Genomic DNA, 20565 nt, shown 5'->3' with positions numbered 1-20565 from the left:
CTCTGGGATTTTTTCTTTTCTTTCTTGCCATTCATCTGCATGGGTCTCAGATAGACATTCCCTTGCTTTGGCTATTCTACCTAGTTAAATGACTAGTCTTAGTTAGCTTGACTTTTGCGTATCTTCACCAGGGGAAAAAAATCTACCTTCCTTTGCTCTTCCTGTGTCTTCTGTCTTAGAGTACCTAGGCTGCAAGCACTATATAAAGTCTATTTCATACTCCTTCTTGCAACCTGCCCCTTCTTCCATCAGAAGGTTTCTTGACCAGACTGAATCTACACTGGGGGTCATTTCATTTTTCTTTCCATGTTACCCAGTAGATTATGGAGAGAGCAGATATTGATGCCATCATCTAAAAACTGTGGAAATTGATGTATAGAGGTAATGACTGAAATATAAACTTCCTTCTTTTCTCTTCAGTAATGGGTATTTTGAGGGAAAAAAGGTTGGAACTTGCTTCTGTTCATGCTTTCTTGAAAATAGAAAAAAAATTAAACGAATTGTTGTTTTTGTTGTTGTCATCATACTTGACTCCTGGTGACCCTATGTGTGCAGAATAGAACTATTCCAAAGGGCTTTCAAGGCTGTGACCTTTTGGAAAGAGATTGCCAGGTCTGTCTTCCAAGGAGCCTCTGGGTGGGTTTGAACTGCCAACAGTTTGCCTTGTAGTTGAGCCCTTAACCATTTGCACCACCCAGGGACTCCAAATCAAACTGCAAATTACTCTTTAAATAAAGTATTCTCTAGACCAGTGGTTCTCAGTGTTGAATGTTTGTTAACATTAACCTGGAGAGCTTTCAAAAATATTGATTCTCAAGTCTCACCACAAATCAACTAAATCAGATACAGTTTTATTTATATTTATCCTGTTTGAAATTTACTGAGCTTTTTCAATCGATGGATTGACATATCTTAGAAAAATTTCAGCTTTAATTTCTTCAAATGTTGCTTCTTCTTCATTCTCCCTCTCTTTTTTGAATTGCAATTGTATATTTGCTAGATCACTTGACTATGTTTCTCATGTGTTTTCAGCTCTGTTCTGGTTTTATTTTTTTCCTTTGTGTGCTTTATCTTGAATAGTTTTAAATTCACCTGTCTTTGAGTTCACTAATCTTGGCTTCTGACTTACCAGTCCGATGTTAAACCTTCTTATTTTTTTTTTTTATCCAGTACATTGTAAAATTCAAATATTTTAATTTTCAGCTGTAGAGTGTTCTTTGATTCTTTTTTATAAATTTCAATGTTCTGTTGAAATGTTCCTTATTTTCATCATTTGTCCATGTTTTCCTTTTATTTTCTTTAACTTATTAAAAGCAGTTATTTTGAAGACTTTCTGTACTGATTCCAACATCTAGTTCATTTCTGTGTTTGCTTCTCTCTTAGTTATCTAGTGCTGCTATAACTGAAACACCACAAGTGGATGGCTTCAACAAACAGAAGTTTATTCACTCACAGTCTAGTATGCTGGAAGTCCAAATTCAAGGTGTCGGCTTCAGGGGAAGGCTTTCTCTGTTGTCTCTAGAGGAAGGTCCTTGCTATCAATCTTACCCTGGATTAGGAGCTTCTCCATGCAGGAACCCTGGGTCCAAAAGATGTGCTCTGCTTCCGGAACTGCTTTATTGGTGGTAAGAGGTCCCCAGCTCTCTGCTTGCTTTTCTTTCATTTTGTCTCTTGTAAGATAAAATGTGGTGCAGGCTACATTCCAGGGAAACTCTCTTTACATTGGATCATGGATGTGACCTTAGTAAGAGTGTTACAATCCCACCCTAATCCTCTTTAACATAAATTTATAATCACAAAATGGAGGACAACCACACAATACTGGGAATTACGGCCTAACCAACTTGACACATATTTTGGGGGGACACGATTCAATCCATGACAGCTTCAAATGGCTGTTTTTTCCCCTCTTGATTATTGGTCATTTTCTGCTTTTTCTCATGTCTTGTAACTGTTAATTTCATGCTGGACACTGTGTATAAAAGGCCAGCAGATACTGAATTTTGTATTACTTTGGCCCAGAGAGGATTTGCCTTTTAATGAGATGTTAGTAAACTAAGCTTTAGTTAAACACAATCTACCTCTGGTTTTAAATGTTTCAGGGTTGTCTTAGTTATATAGTGCTGCTGTAACAGAAATACCACAAGTGGATGGCTTTAACAAACAGAGATTTGCTGTCTCACAGTCCAGGAAGCTAGAAGTGCCAGCTTCAGGGGAAGGCTTTCTCTTTCTGTCAGCTCTGGGTGAAGGTCCTTGTCATCAATCTTCTCCTGGTCTAGAAGCTTCTCAGAGCAGGGACCTCAAATCCAAAGGATGTGCTCCACTCCTGGCCCTTCTTGCTTGATGGTAATGAGGTCCCTCTCCTCTCTGCTGGCTTCTCTCTTCTATATCTCAAAAATATTGACTCAAGATATAACCAGTCCTATTTTTTTTTTTTTTATAGATTGTGTCTTGCTTCATTAACATAACTGTCTCTAATCCTGCCCCATTAACATCATAGAGATCAGCCTTTACAACACATAGGATAATTACATCAGATTACAAAATGGTGGACAACCGCACAATACTTGGGATCATGGCCCAGCCAAGTTGATGCACATTTTTGGGGGGACACAGTTCAATCCATGACAAGGGTGAAGGCTCTCCATGGTTTTTTACTGTTAGCCTAGCAAGTCTCTGCCTTTTCCATTTCAACCTGCAGAGACTAGAGGGCAGTCAGTCTTCCTTTTGGCAGTTTTGAGATTTGCTCCCAAATCTCCTTCCTCCTGTAGCTTCCAAATTTGGCAAACATCTTTAGGAGAAAACTAGCTGTGTACTTGAGGCAGATGCTTCTCTTTGAGAGGGACTTTGCCTCCTGACTACTATGAGATTATAGTATATGTCAGTCTGCTATTTTTAAAGAAAGGAGCCCTGGTGACAATGGTTAAACGCTCAGCTGCTAACTGAAAGGTTGGCAGCTCAAACCCACCCACCAGCTCTGCCTTCCTGGGAAAAAGACCTGGCAATTTGCTCCCATAAAGATTACAGCCTACAAAACCCCTGTGGGGCAGTTCTACATTGCCACTTGGGGTTGCTATGAGTTGATATTGACTCAATGGCACCTAAGAACAATAACAGCATTTTAAAGAAGCTGCCTAATCTTTCACGTGGATCCTTGACTCAGCAAATGAACCCTGGGTCAAGATGACTTTTATTATTTAAAACTCCCAATGTTTCCAAAATGTCATTTGAGCTCTTTACAATATCCAAAAGCTTTGGTTGTTTCTCTTTCTCCAAGCAATATCCCTGTATTCAGGCCAAGCTCGAGCCTCGCCTTGTGCTCAGAATTGGCAAACACTCCCAGGTAGGAAGCAACCAGTGGCTGCCTACTCACTTTGGAAGGGCTTGCCTGTCTTTGGTTTTGTTCATTTTCTTCCTTTTTGTTTCCAAAGCTTTATGATGTCTTGGATAACATAATTTTAGCAATTTATTTGGCTTTTTCTTTTTCTTTTTTTTACTTGTTTCAGCCAGAAGTGTTCTGTTTCTGCCTACTACATTTTACCCAGGACCCTAGTCCAATTAAGCCATAATCTCTTAGCTTTGGTAGATGGATTTTACAAAAATGATGGGGCCTAAGATATAAACAAAAGGGGTCATGATCTGGGGAGTACAATACTTGGAACAGTAAGCTGTTCCACTATAAAGTCTTACTTTCTAAGGAAAGATCTAATTCTTATACATCCTTACTGACTGTTGCTATACATTAATTGAGTCAGGGAGAATACTTGATTCCAAAGTAACCAATTAACCAGTGTAAACGACCTAGAACATATCCTTTAGAAAAGTATTACAGCAAAAGAATCATTACCGAAAAGACTGCAGATGAAATCTCTGAACATACAATACAACCATGTTAAATCAACAATTGGAAGACTCCATCTCATGAATGCAAATTATGCAATATTTCTCCCTCACCTTAAGCCTTTTTTCCTCCTGAAATTCTGTAGTCCACAGCACATGTGTATATAATTGTGAGTATAATGTATATAATTTTTTCTAATATGTTAGTCCTATGTCCTCAAACAGAAAATGAGCTTCTTGTGGACGTGGAACCAAATCCAACAGTACCAGAACAGTGCTGAACATTTTTGACTAATTGATTGGTTTATGTTTCCCACTGGAATTTGGTTAATGTATTTAGACAGAGAGTAAAACTATATTCAGTTTACAAAACTAGAATATGCATAGTGAATTTAGAGCAAAGATGTATTTTAAAATTACTTTTGTCCATCATTTGTGGGAAAACATTTTTATAAAGGACCCGTAAAGTTTACTAATATGCTTTATAGTATCAAAATTGTTCACATATGGATGAGTAGGTAGTAGAATCCCTTTCCCAGAAGGTGTTTGGATTTAGGACAAATATTTATGTGTCTTGAATTAGTACTGGTCTATTGGGAGGCAGCATGATAGATCAATTCTTCCTACAAGAATATTTCTCTACCTTATACCTTTATTTCTTCATTTAATCAATTTATGCAAAGAAGAGCCAAGAGCAGAGCCACATAAAGGAGAGAATGGACTTTGGCATGGTCTACTTGGCCTTTGAATGAAAATCAATCCAGTGATGTATCAACATGAAGAAAAGATGATGCACAGGATATGAGACCTGGGAAGACTAAGAGTCCACAGATCAAGGTCCCTTTGAGTCACTTAGATTAAATATATACTTTAGTTACACAGAATATGCCCCAATTTTCTGGTTATTCAAATATAATGTAAATTTCAAGAGCATAATCTCTTACAGGATTTTACACCTGGGTGGTAGATCATTTCTGTGACGGACTCACAAGACATGTCATTAAAAAAAGATAATTATCTTTAATGTCATTGTCCTTTGAAAAACAGAATGACATTTTTATCTGTTTGTGAGTGAATGTGTATGAAGGTGTGGAAAAAGATGTAATAAGTGACTTGAAGACTAGCCATTATTTTGTGATTAACTGGGGACTCTTTCCTCCTTGGCTGATAGATTGAAATAGTGTTATAGTTAGAAATACTGGGATCTTGAATTAGTAGAAAGGGAACTTTCTGTTAATTGGTGAATAAACAAATGAATACATTTCTTGGATTCTCATTTGCTCTCTATAATCCTACGTAGTTACCTATATAATAGGACAAACTGAGGTGTCTACATGCGATTGTAAATGGTTTGGCCTAAGTGTACATTATACAGAAGTAAAAATATTCATCAAATCATAGAATAAATTTAATCCTAGGACATCTAATTACATGCTGCAAATGAACACGCTGAATGTACAATTTCTCATGCTTTAACATTCCATTTCTTCTTTTGGCCAGAATTTATTTGGACCATTTGGTGCCATCCCTTAAAAAGAGCAACTCCATCTCAGTTTGCTGCACCCTAGGTTATGTCTTTGTGGATACTTTAGGTTTACATGACTGCTTGAAGTTGTTCTTTGGTGGTTTCTTCTGCTTGGGGATGGGGTTGTTCCACTTTAGACAACAAGTGGCAGTTAGTTGGTACCTTGCTGTCATCTGACACCTGTATGTGTGATAGTCTCAATGAATGTTGGATACAAAGAATCCTTGTGTGGATTTAATGGAGCACCCTCATTTTACAGATCGTCAAACAGCTGCAGAGAAGTCAAGCAACTTGCTCAATGTCCCAGAGCTCACTGGTGGCAGAGTCAAGCTTAGAACTGTGGTCTTAATGTCCTGGTCATGCTATATTTCTGCCATTTTTGCTTTAGAATTTCACGACGTTGACTTAATCTTGCTTTCTGATGTTAAATATGCTAATGTTGATGCAACTGATGACATTAGATCTGGAATATCTTGTGCATGTAGGCAGTAAAAATAAGCACCTTCTTCAAAGAAGGCCACTCTTCACATACCGTCAGAGCAGGTGGGACAAGTCCTTCAAATGTTTTCTTCCACAGACCCTCCGTAGGGAGAATGACACTCTCCCAATTTTACTTGCTTTCATCTGTTCAGCTACAGTTGTGACCAGGAACGTATTACATATCAAATGGCTAGAAAAACAGCAGGGGAAAAATCAGCCTTAATGCATTTTTTGTTAGAAGACTATCCTTAAATTATATCGAGTTCTTACCTTATAAAGCACCATATGGCTCTTTTGCTTTAGTGGCTGCTCTTTTACCATGCAGGCTACTTGGAAAGTAATTAAATTGAGCAGACACTGCCCTTGATTTAAAGTCAGAGGGGGAAGCGCTTAATTGAATAGAAATGACAGTTTTTTTTTTTTCTTTTAAAGGCTAGGCCAAGCTCAGAGAAAACGTAAATATCAAAGGGAAGCTGCCCTAAACAGTCAAGATGAATCACTTGCTTGGTGAACACAATTTCTTTTATTTCATTTGATAAGCAAAGGGAACATCTGAGTCCTCTGTGGTTCTATGTGAACCCTCTCTCTCCAGACAAATAACATTTGGACTTCGTGATTCCTTGTCACCTAGGTGCAGAGGCTTTCAAACATTTTCTCACTGGATTTTTCTGGTCCGTTTTCAGGTTGAAGGGGCGTGTGTGACAGAAGCTGGGAAATGAAAGATGGGATTGTTTTCTTGTCATTCTGTACCCTTGCCACCTGGCGACTGTGATTCTGATGAGTGGAGATACATAATGGCTATCTCAATGAGACATGCTCCTTTATTTCCTGAGGGTCAGGGACCAGGAGGACCAGGAGGGCATAAGATCTGTTGAAATGTGACCCTGTTAGGCGCAGGGCTAAGAGTCACTCAGAATCTCTAGGGTTGAAGAAAATGACTCAAACGGAAAGCTCATAGAACTCTTAAATGAATAACTAAGTGTAAAAAGGCTCATTTTCAAGAACAAAGTATAGTAAATTTGTCCCCAGAGATAAATGAAAAAAAAAAGGAACTTCCTTATCAAGCAAAAGATATGCAATAAAAATTCAAGCAAAAGAAAGTATCAAATTTCAACTCTAAAATCTGCTGTCAAATATGGAGTTGTAACTTTTAGCACATACACATTGAACATCTTCCTAGCTTGCTCAACTCAATTATATGTTCCTTTTAATGATTTCGTTTTCACCTTCTCATGAGTAGAATTGAACTCCACGGGGTTTTCTTGGCTCTAATCTGATTAGAAGCAGACCATCAGGACTTTTTCTGCAGCGGCCAATGGGTGGGTTCAAAACGCCAACCTTTTGGTCAGCAGCCACCCGGGCATTGCCATAAGTTGGAATAGGCTCAATGGCAAAGGGTTTGGTTTTTTAGTTTTTCTGTCTCCAATCAAATTCTTAACCTTAGGCACACCACAGAAGAGATTACCTGAAACCTGACAGACCTGTGAGGCAGAGAAGCCAGAGTTGGAACATTAGTGAAGAAACCAGGGTTTCCCCACATTGCCATTATTCCTCTGGAACTGTAACGAGTGGAAATCTTTTCACCTTTGCACTTACAATAAAGCAACACAGCATTGACAATGGGTTGGCTTCTGTGTCCTCTTTGGTAAGCTAATTCTCTGTTACTGAGTCCAATTTTCTAGTCTGCAGGTCAGGGAGCAGGCTTGCATAACCAAGGGGAAGGTGAATGCAGAGACAGAAGGATTAGAGGTGGCCAGGAGAGGCCCAGGTTACGTCTTGGTTTTGCCGCCACTTTTTATCTCTCCTTTAAAAACACAAAACAGAACAACATATCCATTGCCATTAAGTTGATTCCAACTCGTAGTGACCCTATAGGACAGAGTAGAACTGCCCCATAGAGTTTTCAAGGTTGTAATCTTTATGGAAGCAGACTGCCACATCTTCCTCTCACTGAGTGGCTGGTGGGTTCGAATTGCCAACCTTTTGGTTAACAGCTGAGCAGCTAACCACTGAGCAACCAGGGCTCTTTAACTCTCCCTAAGGGATGTTAACTTTAAGCCACAGTTCCCTAATTTCTGCAAAATGAAAGGCCCAGATCAGAGGATCTCTAAATGTCTTCTAGCTCTAACAGTAGTGTGTGCCAACTCCTTCTCCCTCTCTCCCCAGTGCATTTAAATGAATCACACATAAATTCAAAGAAACAGACATTCCCTAACTGGGGGACATGATCTGAGATGGACCTGAGATTAAGCTGGGAACACGTACATCAAACACGCAGTAGCCTTTTAGTCAACTCCAACTCACGGAGACCTCATGTGTGTCAGAGTAGAGCCTGATCCACAGGATTTTCAATGGCTGATGTTTTGGAGGTAGATTGCTAGGTCTTTTTTGCAAGGCACCTCTGGGTAGACTCGAACTTCCAACCTTTTTGTTAGCAGCCAAGTGCGATAACAATTTGCACCACTCAGGGAGTCTGCATCAAACGTAGATGAACTATTTTTAAGCAGTTCTTGTATTTTAGGAACAAGTCCATGAGATGAGGAAATTCTTTTCTGCAAAAAAAAAGCACATTGTTCTGCAGTTTACAAAGGGTAAGCAATTTGTTTTGATACCTTTGCTTGAAGAGGGTTTTATATTGTTCCCATACAAAACTTTCACAAGTTGCTGTCTTTCTAGATTTCTCAATTATAAAGGAAAGTGGCTGGACTTGATCTAAAGCGGAAACTCCCAATGTGTATTTTACAGAAAAATTTCAAGAACTGATAATAAGTGTTTGGGAAAAAGAAGAGGGTTCTCAATTAAAAACTCAGTTCAATGGGCATCCTTACTACTAAACTTCTCAAAATTTTAAATATGGTGTACATTTTGAGGCTTTAAAACGAAAATACAGAATACACTTTCTCTTCACTTACTGATTGTCTTGTTACCCAACATTTTACATTCACGACAATAGTAAAAAATCTGCTATCTGACTATTTTGCACATTAATGACGTACTTCTGGCAGTAATGAATGCTGAGGTGTCAGGTGAGAGTAATTCTGGCTTCGATGGTTAAAGTTATGTGTCGACTTGGCTGGGCCATGATGCTCAGGGGTTTGGCAGTTATGTAATGGTGTAATTTGGCAGTTATGTAATAATGTAGCCATTCTCCATTTTTGTGACCTAATGTGGTCATCATCCATTTTTATATAATACCAATTTCGCATAACGACCTGGTCTTTGAAGCCTAACCATGTTGATAAGTGAAGAGAGGGTGTACAGTATTTCTTCAACTTGTTTAATTACAGAATTCAGTCCCTCCCTGACAAACCCATCATTATCATCATTACCATCATCATCATCGTTACTAACATCTTAAGCAACTGGGGAGAGCAATGGCCATGGTTTGAGTCCCCGTTTGACCAGGGCTTTCTCCAGGAAAAGAAAGTGAAATCTTTCTTGACCAGATGCATGATACTTTTTAAACACTCTGATTTGTAAATGACAAAAACAAGACAACCCCCCACCCCCAAAACTCGGCCTTTAAAGTAAACAGTTAACAATTAGAAAAAGCTAAATAAACCCTCATGTAAAACAAGTCATGTTTTATGTAGCCATTGGGAGTAATATTTTGAAGTTCAGTGTGTGGCATTCCCTTCTCCCGTATTGCACATTGTGGCCAAGAACTCAATATTAGCATTTATATGAAGTCGAAGGGCGTTGCTGCTGATCTCCACTCTTACGTAATCTTTATTACTCATTAGGATGTGGTGTTCTTGTTGTGTAGCCTCAAACATTTCTCAGGCAACAGAATTATACATGATGTTTCGTAGTATAGTAGTCAAATTTCTAAAAAGTTTTCACATCTGCACGTTTTTTAAAAACATGTGTGCTGCTTCAAATGAGTTATGTTAAAAATGTTCTTCTTTTGTTTTTGTAGATTTCAGTTACAAAGGAACTTAATTGTTCGAAAAATGTAGGTTAGCATACCCCCTAGGAAAGTCCCTCTCTGAAGCACAGTAGGTGGCAGAGCAGGAAGTCAAAGGTGGCCAGCAGAGATTGTGACTACCAACTTCAAATCACGGGCCGGTATCTGCATCTCTTCGGATTAGTGTGAAAAACAAAGTGGATAATAAATGATGTTATACTATTTAGATGAGGACGATTTTTCTCGATGGCCATCAACTTGCCATTGCCCATTTCTGAGAAGTATGGTTTTATATTACTGCATCATCACAGTTCTAAGCATAGAGACGGTGTTCAATATTTATTTTTGAGTCAATGGATGACTGGATCTTACAAAGCTTGGTACAGTGAAAAGATGTGCATGCAAATTCTGGTTTCATCGGTGATTAGCTGTGTGGCCTCTCTGGGCTCTGGCTTCCTCATTGGGTAAGACTTTGGCTCCTCATGCAGTATTTCTAGTGGAATACAGTAGTATCTTAACAGAAGAGTCAAGGGTCAATTTTCAGTGCCAACCTTGCCCTTTTCTTTTCTCTGGGTTTGTCAGAATTTCCAACAAAAAGGAAAACGAAATGCAACTTCTTTCTATTCGAGTCTATTCTTCTTCACTTCAATCCTTCTCTCTTTGGCTACAATGTACCTCATCCCCTCCCCTACCCAGTCATAAAAAGATCTCAAAGCTTAAGTAATAATAATAAAAATAGTAATTATCATCATTATCATTTGTTAAGAACTTAACTACATTCCAAGTAATTTTCATATCCTATTTTATCTAATCCACACAATTGTGTTGTAGTCACTATTATTCCCATTTTATAAATAAGATAAGAGGCTAAAGGGGATTTCCATTTACACAAACTAGCACAACTAGAAAATGTCAGAGCTAGGATTTGAATACTAGGCTCTCTGCCTCCAAAGCCCATGGTGTGTCTTCACAAAAATGGTGGGGACCCTTGGACCATTTTTAAAGCTCATTTCAGCTTTACAATTCTGTGAGTCTACATTACCTTTGTCTTTTCTGTCTCGTGTCTTTTTCTCTCTGCTTCGACTTCCCTAAGTTTGTAGCCACACTAGCAATAGTAATTCTGGCATGGGAAGTACTGGGAAGCTTATCTGTTCAGTCTGGGTTTGAGCTAGAAATCACCATGGGGTTTCTGTCACCTTCTCTAAGTTGGGGGGCATATTTTATTTATCTTTTCATAACTAGAATAACCTGTGAGGTATGTTTGACTATTGCTATTTTACAGGCCAAGAAACTGAGACAAAGAGAGACCGTACAGCTACTAAATAACAAAGCGAGAATTTTTGACCAAAAGTCTAGTCCTGTTTCCATTCAGTCCTGACACATAGCAGGCCCTTAACAAATACTTATTGAATGAATGCATGAATTATAGCACAATATCTCAATTTATTTCCTGTGTTCTTAATGAGTCTGTGGGTGGTGCAAACAGTTAAGTGCTTGGCTACTAACTGAAAGGTTGGAGGTTTGAGTCCACTGAGAGGTACCTCAGAAGAAAGGCCTGGCAATCTACTTCCTTAAGATTCCCACCCACTGCTGTTGAGTCGATTCCGACTCATAGTGACTCTAGAGGGTTTCCAAGGCTGCAAATCTCTGCAGAAGCAGACTGCCACATCCTTCTCTTGTGGAGCCACCGACCTTTGGGTTAGCAGTCAATCGCTTTAACCATTGCACTCCCAGGGCTCCTTTCCCTAAGATTATAGCCATTGAAAACGCTATGGAGCACAGTTCTATTCTGACACATACGGGTTGTCAGAGTCAGAAGTGACCGGACGGCAACTGCTTTGCTGTTTTTTTTCTTTTCTTTTTGTTTTTGTTCTTACTAAGTATTTGGTGGCTCCTGTGTCTGGGTTCGTTGTGTAAACCATCTTTATCGCTCTGGTGTATCATGAAACCTAAATGTTTGCAAGGTAATTCAGGACATGGCCCAGAGCAAAAATGAAGAGATGGAAGCCCCTTAGACTTTGGCACCCATCGGCAAATGAGAACTTGCTTGACCTAGTTCTATGAGCACATGTGTGTCTGAAACCAGAGACTAGGTTGTTGCCAACACAGAAACGCTAGGCAAGGTGAGGCTATGAAACCAAGCTAAAGAAAACCAGGATGTTACTAAAGTTTGTGAAAGAAGGTCAGCAGCCCCTGGGAAAAATCAATTCTTCACCCCTCAAAGACTATTGTGCCCATAGAGAAAGCTTCCTCAGGCACCGGCCTCCTAACATGACCCCTTTCCCCCTGATTGCCCCACAAGCTGTTTCACAGATCTTTCACAGTGACATGAGATGGGGTTCTTATATGAGAAGGGAAATAAAAGCTCAGACCCGTGTGCTGCTGTCATTTGAAAGTGACTTGTATGCTGTTTGCAAGAAAAACCAATCCTTAAAAAAAAAAAAAGAAAAGAAAGCAAAGGTCCTCCCTAAGGTGTTTTCTTTCAGCACCTAAACTATCTTTCAGCTGTTTCTTCGGCATGGATCTCAAGGATGGTAACATTTGATGTGGCTTCATGTGTCGTTTACTTAGGATTTGTGTAATTATAACAGTGGTATTTCTCCTAACTTGGGACTTATTTCTCCAGTATTACTTATTTACTGACTTTTTGAAAAGACATATACTTAGTGATGGTTTTTCTTTTCCTTCTGGTCTGTGCCAGTATGAAATCATTTATTTCTCCACTTTTATTAGGGCCTGTATGAAATCATAAGAAAGCCCCATAATTCTTCTGTATCTCGATATCTTTCTCCATAAACCAGAGACAATGATACTGGTAGCTGTCACATGTTGTTTTTGTTGTTGTTAGGTGCTGTCGAGTCGATTCTGACTCATAGTGACCCTATATGACAGAATAGAACTGCCCCATAGGGTTTTCTTGGTTATAATGTGAAGGGGAGCAGACTGCCAGATCTTTCTCCCACAGAAACGCTGGGTGGGTTCGAACCACCAGCCTTCTGGTTAGCAGCTGAGAGCTTAAATGCTGTGCCAGCAGGGCTCCTTTACTGTCACGTAAACCAGTTGCTATCAAGTCGATTCTGAGTCATAGTGAACCTATAGGACAGGGTAGAACTGCCACATAGAGTTTCCAAGGAGTGGCTGGTGGATTTGAACTGCCGACCTTTTGGTTTGCAGCCAAGCTTTTAACCACTGTACCACCAGGGTTCCTAGCTGTCACATATGTGAGTGTAATAAACTCTAAAGTAATCACAAATGTTCGCTCTTCATATTTTTATAGTTACTTCTCTCCTACAAAGAAGCAATGCTTTTGCAGCAAGGTATGTATTTTTTTTTTTTTTTTAACTTTTATCGAGCTTCAAGTGAACATTTACAAATCAAGTCAGACTGTCACATATAAGTTTATATACACCTTACTCCGTTCTCCCACTTGCTCTCCCCCTAATGAGTCAGCCCTTCCAGTCTCTCCTTTCGTGACAATTTTGCCAGCTTCCAACTCTCTCTATCCTCCCATCCCCCCTCCAGACAAGAGTTGCCAACACAGTCTCAAGTGACCACGTGATACAAATGGCTCACTCTTCATCACCTACCCACTGTCCAGTCCCTTTCATGTCTGATGAGTTGTCTTCGGGGATGGTTCCTGTCCTGTGCCAACAGAAGGTTTGGGGACCATGACCGCCGGGATTCCTCTAGTCTCAGTCAGACCATTAAGTATGGTCTTTTTGTGAGAATTTGGGGTCTGCATCCCACTGATCTCCTGCTCGCTCAGGGGTTTTCTGCTGTGCTCCCTGTCAGGGCAGTCATCGATTGTGGCCGGGCACCAACTAGTTCTTCTGGTCTCAGGATGATGTAGGTCTCTGGTTCATGTGGCCCTTTCTGTCTCTTGGGCTCTTAGTTGTCGTGTGACCTTGGTGTTCTTCATTCTCCTTTGCTCCAGGTGGGTTGAGACCAATTGATGCATCTTAGTTGGCCGCTTGTTAGCATTTAAGACCCCAGACGCCACATTTCAAAGTGGGATGCAGAATGTTTTCATAACAGAATTATTTTGCCAATTAACTTAGAAGTCCCCTTAAACCATGGTCCCCAAACCCCCGCCCTTGCTCCGCTGACCTTTGAAGCATTCATTTTATCCCGGAAACTTCTTTGCTTTTGGTCTAGTCCAGTTGAGCTGACCTTCCACGTATTGAGTATTGTCCTTCCCTTCACCTAAAGCAGTTCGTATCTACTAATTAATCAGTAAAAAACCCTCTCCCACCCTCCCTCCCTCCCCCCCCTCGTAACCACAGAAGTATGTGTTCTTCTCAGTTTATACTATTTCTCAAGATCTTATAATAGTGGTCTTATACAATATTTGTCCTTTTGCCTCTGACTGATTTCGCTCAGCATAATGCCTTCCAGGTTCCTCCATGTTATGAAATGTTTCATAGATTCATCACTGTTCTTTATCGATGCGTGGTATTCCATTGTGTGAATATACCACAATTTATTTATCCATTCATCCGTTGATGGACACCTTGGTTGCTTCCAGCTTTTTGCTATTGTAAACAGAGCTGCAATGCAGCAGGGTATGTATTTTGAGTAGTTTTTTCCAACAGATGATAAAGGAAATTTTTCTTGGTTTATCTCTAGTCATTGCCATCATCACCTCAGTATTATTACTATCAACAGTTATTGAGCATTTATTACTTGTAGGGCAGTGTCAGACACTGACGAGACAAAGAAGCATAAGACATTATCTCTGCGGCAGAGAGGTTTGTAATTTAATTGGGAAGACCACATATGCTAATAAGTGAAGTAATATAAAGTAAACTAAGATAAATGCCAAGTGAATACTATGGCTACCAAAAACTATGAGAAGCCAGGAACCTTGAAGGATGAATAGGTAGTACTTGGTAGTCAATGACCCAGTGGTGTGTCTGCTGGTCAAGGATTAGGGTGCAGTCAGTCATGGAAAAGAGAGACATTTCCAGGCTGAGCTAGGTATCTAGCCTGTACTCTGGCCATCTGAACTATCCAATGACAGCACCTCATCACTCTGGGTTTTCAATTCCTCTGCCTTCCTTGGATTGAGGAGATGTTGATAGCACTAAGGACTTAAGACATTTTGTTATTAGGTTTTTCGTCATAATATTTATTGTAGTTATTGAGATTAGGCTAGATACTTGAGATATGTACATCTTTATATAAATAGGCTGAAGGGAAAATTAGTTTTGGGCTTTGTAATCTTGAAAATGGCAGCTAGTAAAATAAAATTCATATATCACATGTAGAATTATTCATATCTGACTTTTATTTCACAATGTGTTACACACCCTGTATTTCAACCTACTTGTTATCCTTCATAATGAACAACTCACTCATTTTACATTTGGGCAGATGACACTGGTGGCATCTAGTCTTCAAGTGGGAAACTGACGTTTTTGCACAGATTCTCTGGAATGTGACCCAATAGAGGAAATCTCACCCTGACTTTTGCAATTAATTAGCTTTGGGACTTTGGGCAAGTCATTTTCTCTTTGCAGGCTGCAGTCTCCTAATTTAGATCGTAAAGTAGCTGGACTAGCCTAGTGCATTGCAAACTTTTTTTTTTTTTTGGCTGAACCATTTTTGTCATGCAAAATCTTCTATGGAGTCACAATTTATAAAAGTAGGGTTCTCCGATGGAGACAGAGGAAAAGCAGGGCGAAGGAACCCAGAGACTGCCCATGGGCCTCTCTCTTCCTTGGTGGCTTTAATCACTGGAGCACTGTGGAAACCAGTTATGAAACTACTGCGTTGAAAGACCTTTAAGGTCTCCTCCAATGATAATATTTGGTTGTTCTAATGCTGTTTTATAGAGAGAGAAAAAAAAAAAAAAAAGGAATGGAACCAGATCAACTATCCTGGCGTGCCCTTGAAATAGAGGGTCATGTAGGTTCCATTGTTTTGGAAAATTTCCAAGGGATTCTGCTAGACCTATGGGATTCTTTGTCTGGGTTTATACAATTCAGGATGATTGGATTTAGGGCAAATACTTACAGTTTTATTTCGTTTATTTGGGGAGACCCTAATTGGCAGTGAGTGCAGGTCTGGAATTTCTGTACAACTTGGATGCTCATAAATTGGGCAGGCTTTGGTCTTGCTTAAATCAACTCTGCTTCTGCAGAGGTATACAGGACTGTTGCTATGTGGCTACCTCAATCAAAAAATACTTGCTTGCATCAAGAGTTTCTGAGAAAACACTTGACACTCATCTTCGGGAACTTTCTCATTTATTTCTACTATTCTTAATAAAGACAAATGGTATATAATTTCTATTCTTGCTTATTATAATATTCAAACCACTAGTAGAAAAGCCAACTCAAATGTTATACCTATTTCAAATTTCATAGATATACACATATGTGTGTATCATATGTATCTGTGTGATGCATGCTTATTTAAATAAGCATGCTTTTATATACCTGAAGAGCCCTGGTGGAGCAGTGGTTGAGAGTTCAGCTGCTAATCAAAAATTCAGCAGTTTGAATCCACCAGCTGCTCCTTGGAAACTCTATGGGGCAGTTCTACTCTGTCCTATAGGGTCGCTATGAGTTGGAATTGGCCTGGTGGCAATGGGTTTGGCTTTGTATACCTGATATGGCTAAAAACAGTATATGATAAAAATCTTGGTATTAAGTTGATAACAATTATATTTTAGAATAAACACAACTTCCTCCTTAACTAGTTCAGTAGTAAATTAAGTTGTATTTCTGTTTGTTATGCCTTAAAGAAGACTTTGCACCTCATTATTTTTACCCTCACTCAGAGCACCCAAGGGTTGAAAGTGGTAGAGAAAAGGTAGGCAGCCTAGTTCTGATTACTTATTGCAGCTACTAACAATACCCCTCATTTTGATAATTAAGCGTGTAACGCTTTGCATTATGTTAGTTCTTTCTGAAATATGAACATGATGTAGTATTCCTCAATATGGTTCGACCAACAGTAAAGATATTTTGACCCTCATTTGATACAGTTTATATTCCTCAATTTGTTTGGAATTGGTAGGGATGAGGGTACGATTTGCTTGCTCCCTTAAAATCCAATAGTCCATTTGGTCTCTGTCAAGCTGAGGTGTGTAGTCCCCAAGAAAGACATGACTTACACACAGGCACTGGTTAGAACAACACTTTACTCACATAGAGAAGAGACAGAGCAAGGTCGGTTTCAATAGTAGGCATTAGTTCCCCCTGGCCAGTTGATCTCATTCTGCAGCCAACACAGGGTTGGTGGTCTGCGCACACCCCTCTTTCATGCGCCTTTGAAGGACACTCTTCCCTCCCTGTTGGGAACAGTTGTAGGAATGGGGCTGGCCAGGTGTCATCTGACATGTATGTGTAAACAGAACAGAGAGAGGGGTTTTCTGTGTACCAAGAACAGGGAGGGCGTTTCCTTGAAAAGAAGAAGAAACTGGGAAACAGAGAGAGAGGCTCAGTTCCCAGGCTCCATTATTAGGGAATGTTCTGTGCCCAAAGCTTCTGATAAGGCAGCCCAGGTGTGGGTTGGAAGGCTTTGCCATAGACTGCTTTTCCATTTTCCCAAAAGTCTCCCAGACGAGATAAAGTCTTATGGGACATAGGTCAGCCAGGGCACATTGTAAACTGTTAGTAAATTCTTGATGAATTTAACTGAATTTTGATCATATCCTCCTCTGTTCCTAGTACAGTACTGCAGCAATAGGTGCTCAATGAATACCTTCTGCAAGAATGAACGAATTAAACGAGTTTTTTATATGCATATTGTGAAAATGTTTCTAGTGAGAAATTGATGGATGAAATACTGTGCTAAATATTATCTATTTGCCCTGCCAAGTCTGCGTTCCACCCTGCTCTGCTCTGGCAGGCTAACCTTTGTGAAGTGCATTACTAGGCTTCTTAGCTCTCTGGCTTTGGGTTGGATTTGGCCAATGGGAGGCACCAGCAGAAGATGGGAGGGTGAGATTGGACTCCCATGGATTCCCCTGGCCCCTTACTGCCAGACTATGGATTGGCAGAAGCTGTGTTACTCTACTGAAGATCAGGGGAACTTCTTCTACAGTTAGAGGCCTCTCTAGGTTTTAGCATTTCTCCCTTCTCCTGTCCCTTGGGGCATAAAAGTGGAAAGGGCTTCCTGCTGTTTCTATTCTAGGCCTGGGGATCTTTACCATCTGTTATAGATTGTTCCCCCAAAATGTGTGTCAACTTGGCTAGGCCATGATTCCCAGTATTGTGTGGTTGTCCACCATTTTGTGATCTGATGTGATTATCCTATGTGTTGTAAATCCTAACCTCTATGATGTTAATCGTACTGTGGTGGCTTGTGTGGACCAGGCAGTGTTTTGTTCTGTTGCACATGGGGTTTCTGTGAGTTGGAACTAACTTGAGGGCACCTAACAACAGCAACATGATGGTAATGAGGCAGAATTAGAGGCAGTTGTGTTAATAAGGGAGGACAAAATCTACAGGATTAGGTTGTACCTTGAGTCAATCTCTTTGGAGATATAAAAGAGAGAAGCGAGCAGAGAGGAGAGGGATCTCATACAACTAAGAAAGAAGTGCCAGGAGTGGAATGTGTCCTTTAGACCTGGGGTCCCTGTGCTGAGAAGTGCCTTGACCAGGGGAAGATTGACGACAAGGACCTTCCCCTAGAGCCTACAGATAGAGAAAGACTTCTCCTAGAGCTGGCACCCTGAATTCGGACTTCTAGCCTCCTAAAGTGTGAGAGAATAAATTTCTGTTTGTTAAAGCCATCCACTTGTGGTATTTCTGTTATAACAGCACTTAATAACTAAGACACCATCCCTTGTTGGTTCCCCTTAACCCTGCCTACAACTTTGTAAAAACTCCTTTCATTAACCTGTCCTGAATTACTCAGCTTTAGTGTGCCTTTTATTTCCTGTATGCCACACACATTCATATATCGAATAATTGTGGACAGATTAGTACATGCCAGGCACTGTTTTAGGAGCTGGGCATATAGAAGCAAGCAAAATTGACGTAATTCCTACCTTCAAGGTTTGGTAAGGAAGATAGGCCTTAGTCCAATAGTCACCCAGGCAAATGTAAAGTTCCAACTATGCTAAGTATGGAAAGTAAAGTTCTACACCTAGGGTGGTATAAAAGGTTATCACAAGAGGAGTTGCTTTAGTCTGGTAGATCATATCATATCAGGCTTCCCTGAGAAAATGATATTTGAGCTGTGGTTTGATGGAGAAGTATTTGTTCATTAGCCAAGGTAGGTGGTGGTTAGGAAAGGTTTTTAGTAGGGGGAACAGCATAGGCAAAGACCTGGGGTTAAGGGAACGCTGCACAATTAAGAAGCTGAAAGAAGGCCAGGTGACAGGAGCACAAAAATTGAGGGTGAGAGTGGTGCAGAATGAGGCTGCAGGTATAGATAGAGGTCACATCCTGAAGGTCACACAGGCCATGCTGAAGACTGAGGTCTTTATTCTCACAGCAGTGAGAAGACATTGAAGGGTTTTAAGGAGGGCGTGCGTGGTACAAGGTCAGGGTGGAGCATGAATGGGAAGGGGGCTGGGCAACAGTAGATGTGGAGAGACAAATTAGTGGTCTAAGTGAGGGATGTGAATAGAAGGGACATACCTGAAAGACTTTTAGGAAGTAATAGTGATGAGATTTGGTGAAGGATTCAACATGGGTGGAAGGAGAGAGTGGGATCAAACTCCTAGGGTTCTGGCTTCAGAAGCTGGATGAATTATTTTGCCATTTTCTGAGACAGGGGACCCTGGAAGAAACCCAAATCTGGAAAGAAAAATCTGATATTTTGGGGGACATTTTAGGTTTGAGAAACCTTGGGAACATTAAGGTAGAGGGATGTAACAGGCAGTTTGATGTATGGCTCCAGAACTCAAGAGAGGAGGTGAGGCTGGAGATGTAAACATGGGAGTCACTAATCTGTTGACATTTATGTGGTAAACAAACCACTAGCATGGGTGCGACTGCTTGGGGAAAGGGAATAGGATGTAAAGAGAAGAGGGCCTATGGCTGAACCTTTAAGAATCTCTGACATGTAATCACCTGGTACAGTGGGATAATCTGGCAAAGGAGGTTGGCAAGATGCCAGCAGTAAGGAAGCAAAACCAGGAGAGGGTGAAGTCACTGTGCTGAATGATGTTCAGGGACAAGATGAATGTTAAACAATATGCAACGGGTTTTGTAACGAGATTCACATTGGTAACTTTATCAAAAGCCATTTCATTGGAGCAAGGGGAATGGAACCTGGATTGGAATGGGCTGAGGAATGAGTAGGAGGTCAGGAAATGGATGCAGTAGGTAAACAAAGAGAAGGGAGAAATGTAGCTGATGGGAGATGTGGAATTGAAACACGGTTTCTTTTATGTACCTGTAATTTTTTTTTTTTTATAGATACATAAAGGGCTTGGGCATGTATAAGTGTTGATGGAAAAGATCTTGAAGATGGGCAGCAGTTGACTATCAAGGAGAGAGAAAAGCTTCTCTTCCCAAGAAGGTATGAGAAGGTGGGATCCAAACTGCAACTGGAGAATGGGCTGCTGGACAAACATGTGGACTGTCATTAATTAGAAGAGAATCTTGCTCTGTACAACTTCAGGCACAGAATCAGTTCTTTGCAAGTAAATTGGCACTATATCTCATTCAACCAACACTTAAAACACATTGGTTAAGCACTTATTTTTACACAGTGAGGCATTGGTGGTTCAGTGGTAGAATTCTTGCCTTCCATGTGGGAGACTGAGGTTTGATTCCCAGCCAGCGCACCTCATGAATAGCCACCATCTCTTTGCCAGTGAAAGCTTGTGTGTGGCTATGATGCGGAACAG

General features: G+C 40.3%; 1 protein-coding gene across 1 annotated transcript in view; it reads left to right on the top strand.

Moving 5' to 3' along the window:
• GATA3 (GATA binding protein 3) overlaps positions 1–20198 on the top strand; it is a 146288-nt gene extending 126090 nt beyond the window's left edge. Inside the window, exon 6 of the mRNA XM_049882002.1 lies at positions 20132–20198. Within this exon, the coding sequence (XP_049737959.1) occupies positions 20132–20158 (27 nt within the window). The 3' untranslated portion in view covers positions 20159–20198. The remainder of the gene's footprint in view (positions 1–20131) is intronic.
• The last annotated feature ends 367 nt before the right edge of the window (positions 20199–20565 follow it).

This window comes from Elephas maximus, chromosome 4, assembly GCF_024166365.1.
Source record: "Elephas maximus indicus isolate mEleMax1 chromosome 4, mEleMax1 primary haplotype, whole genome shotgun sequence".
NCBI classification, from domain to species: domain Eukaryota; kingdom Metazoa; phylum Chordata; class Mammalia; order Proboscidea; family Elephantidae; genus Elephas; species Elephas maximus.
Note: the sequence above shows the minus strand (reverse complement) of the source record. Positions and strands in the feature narration are given on the sequence as shown.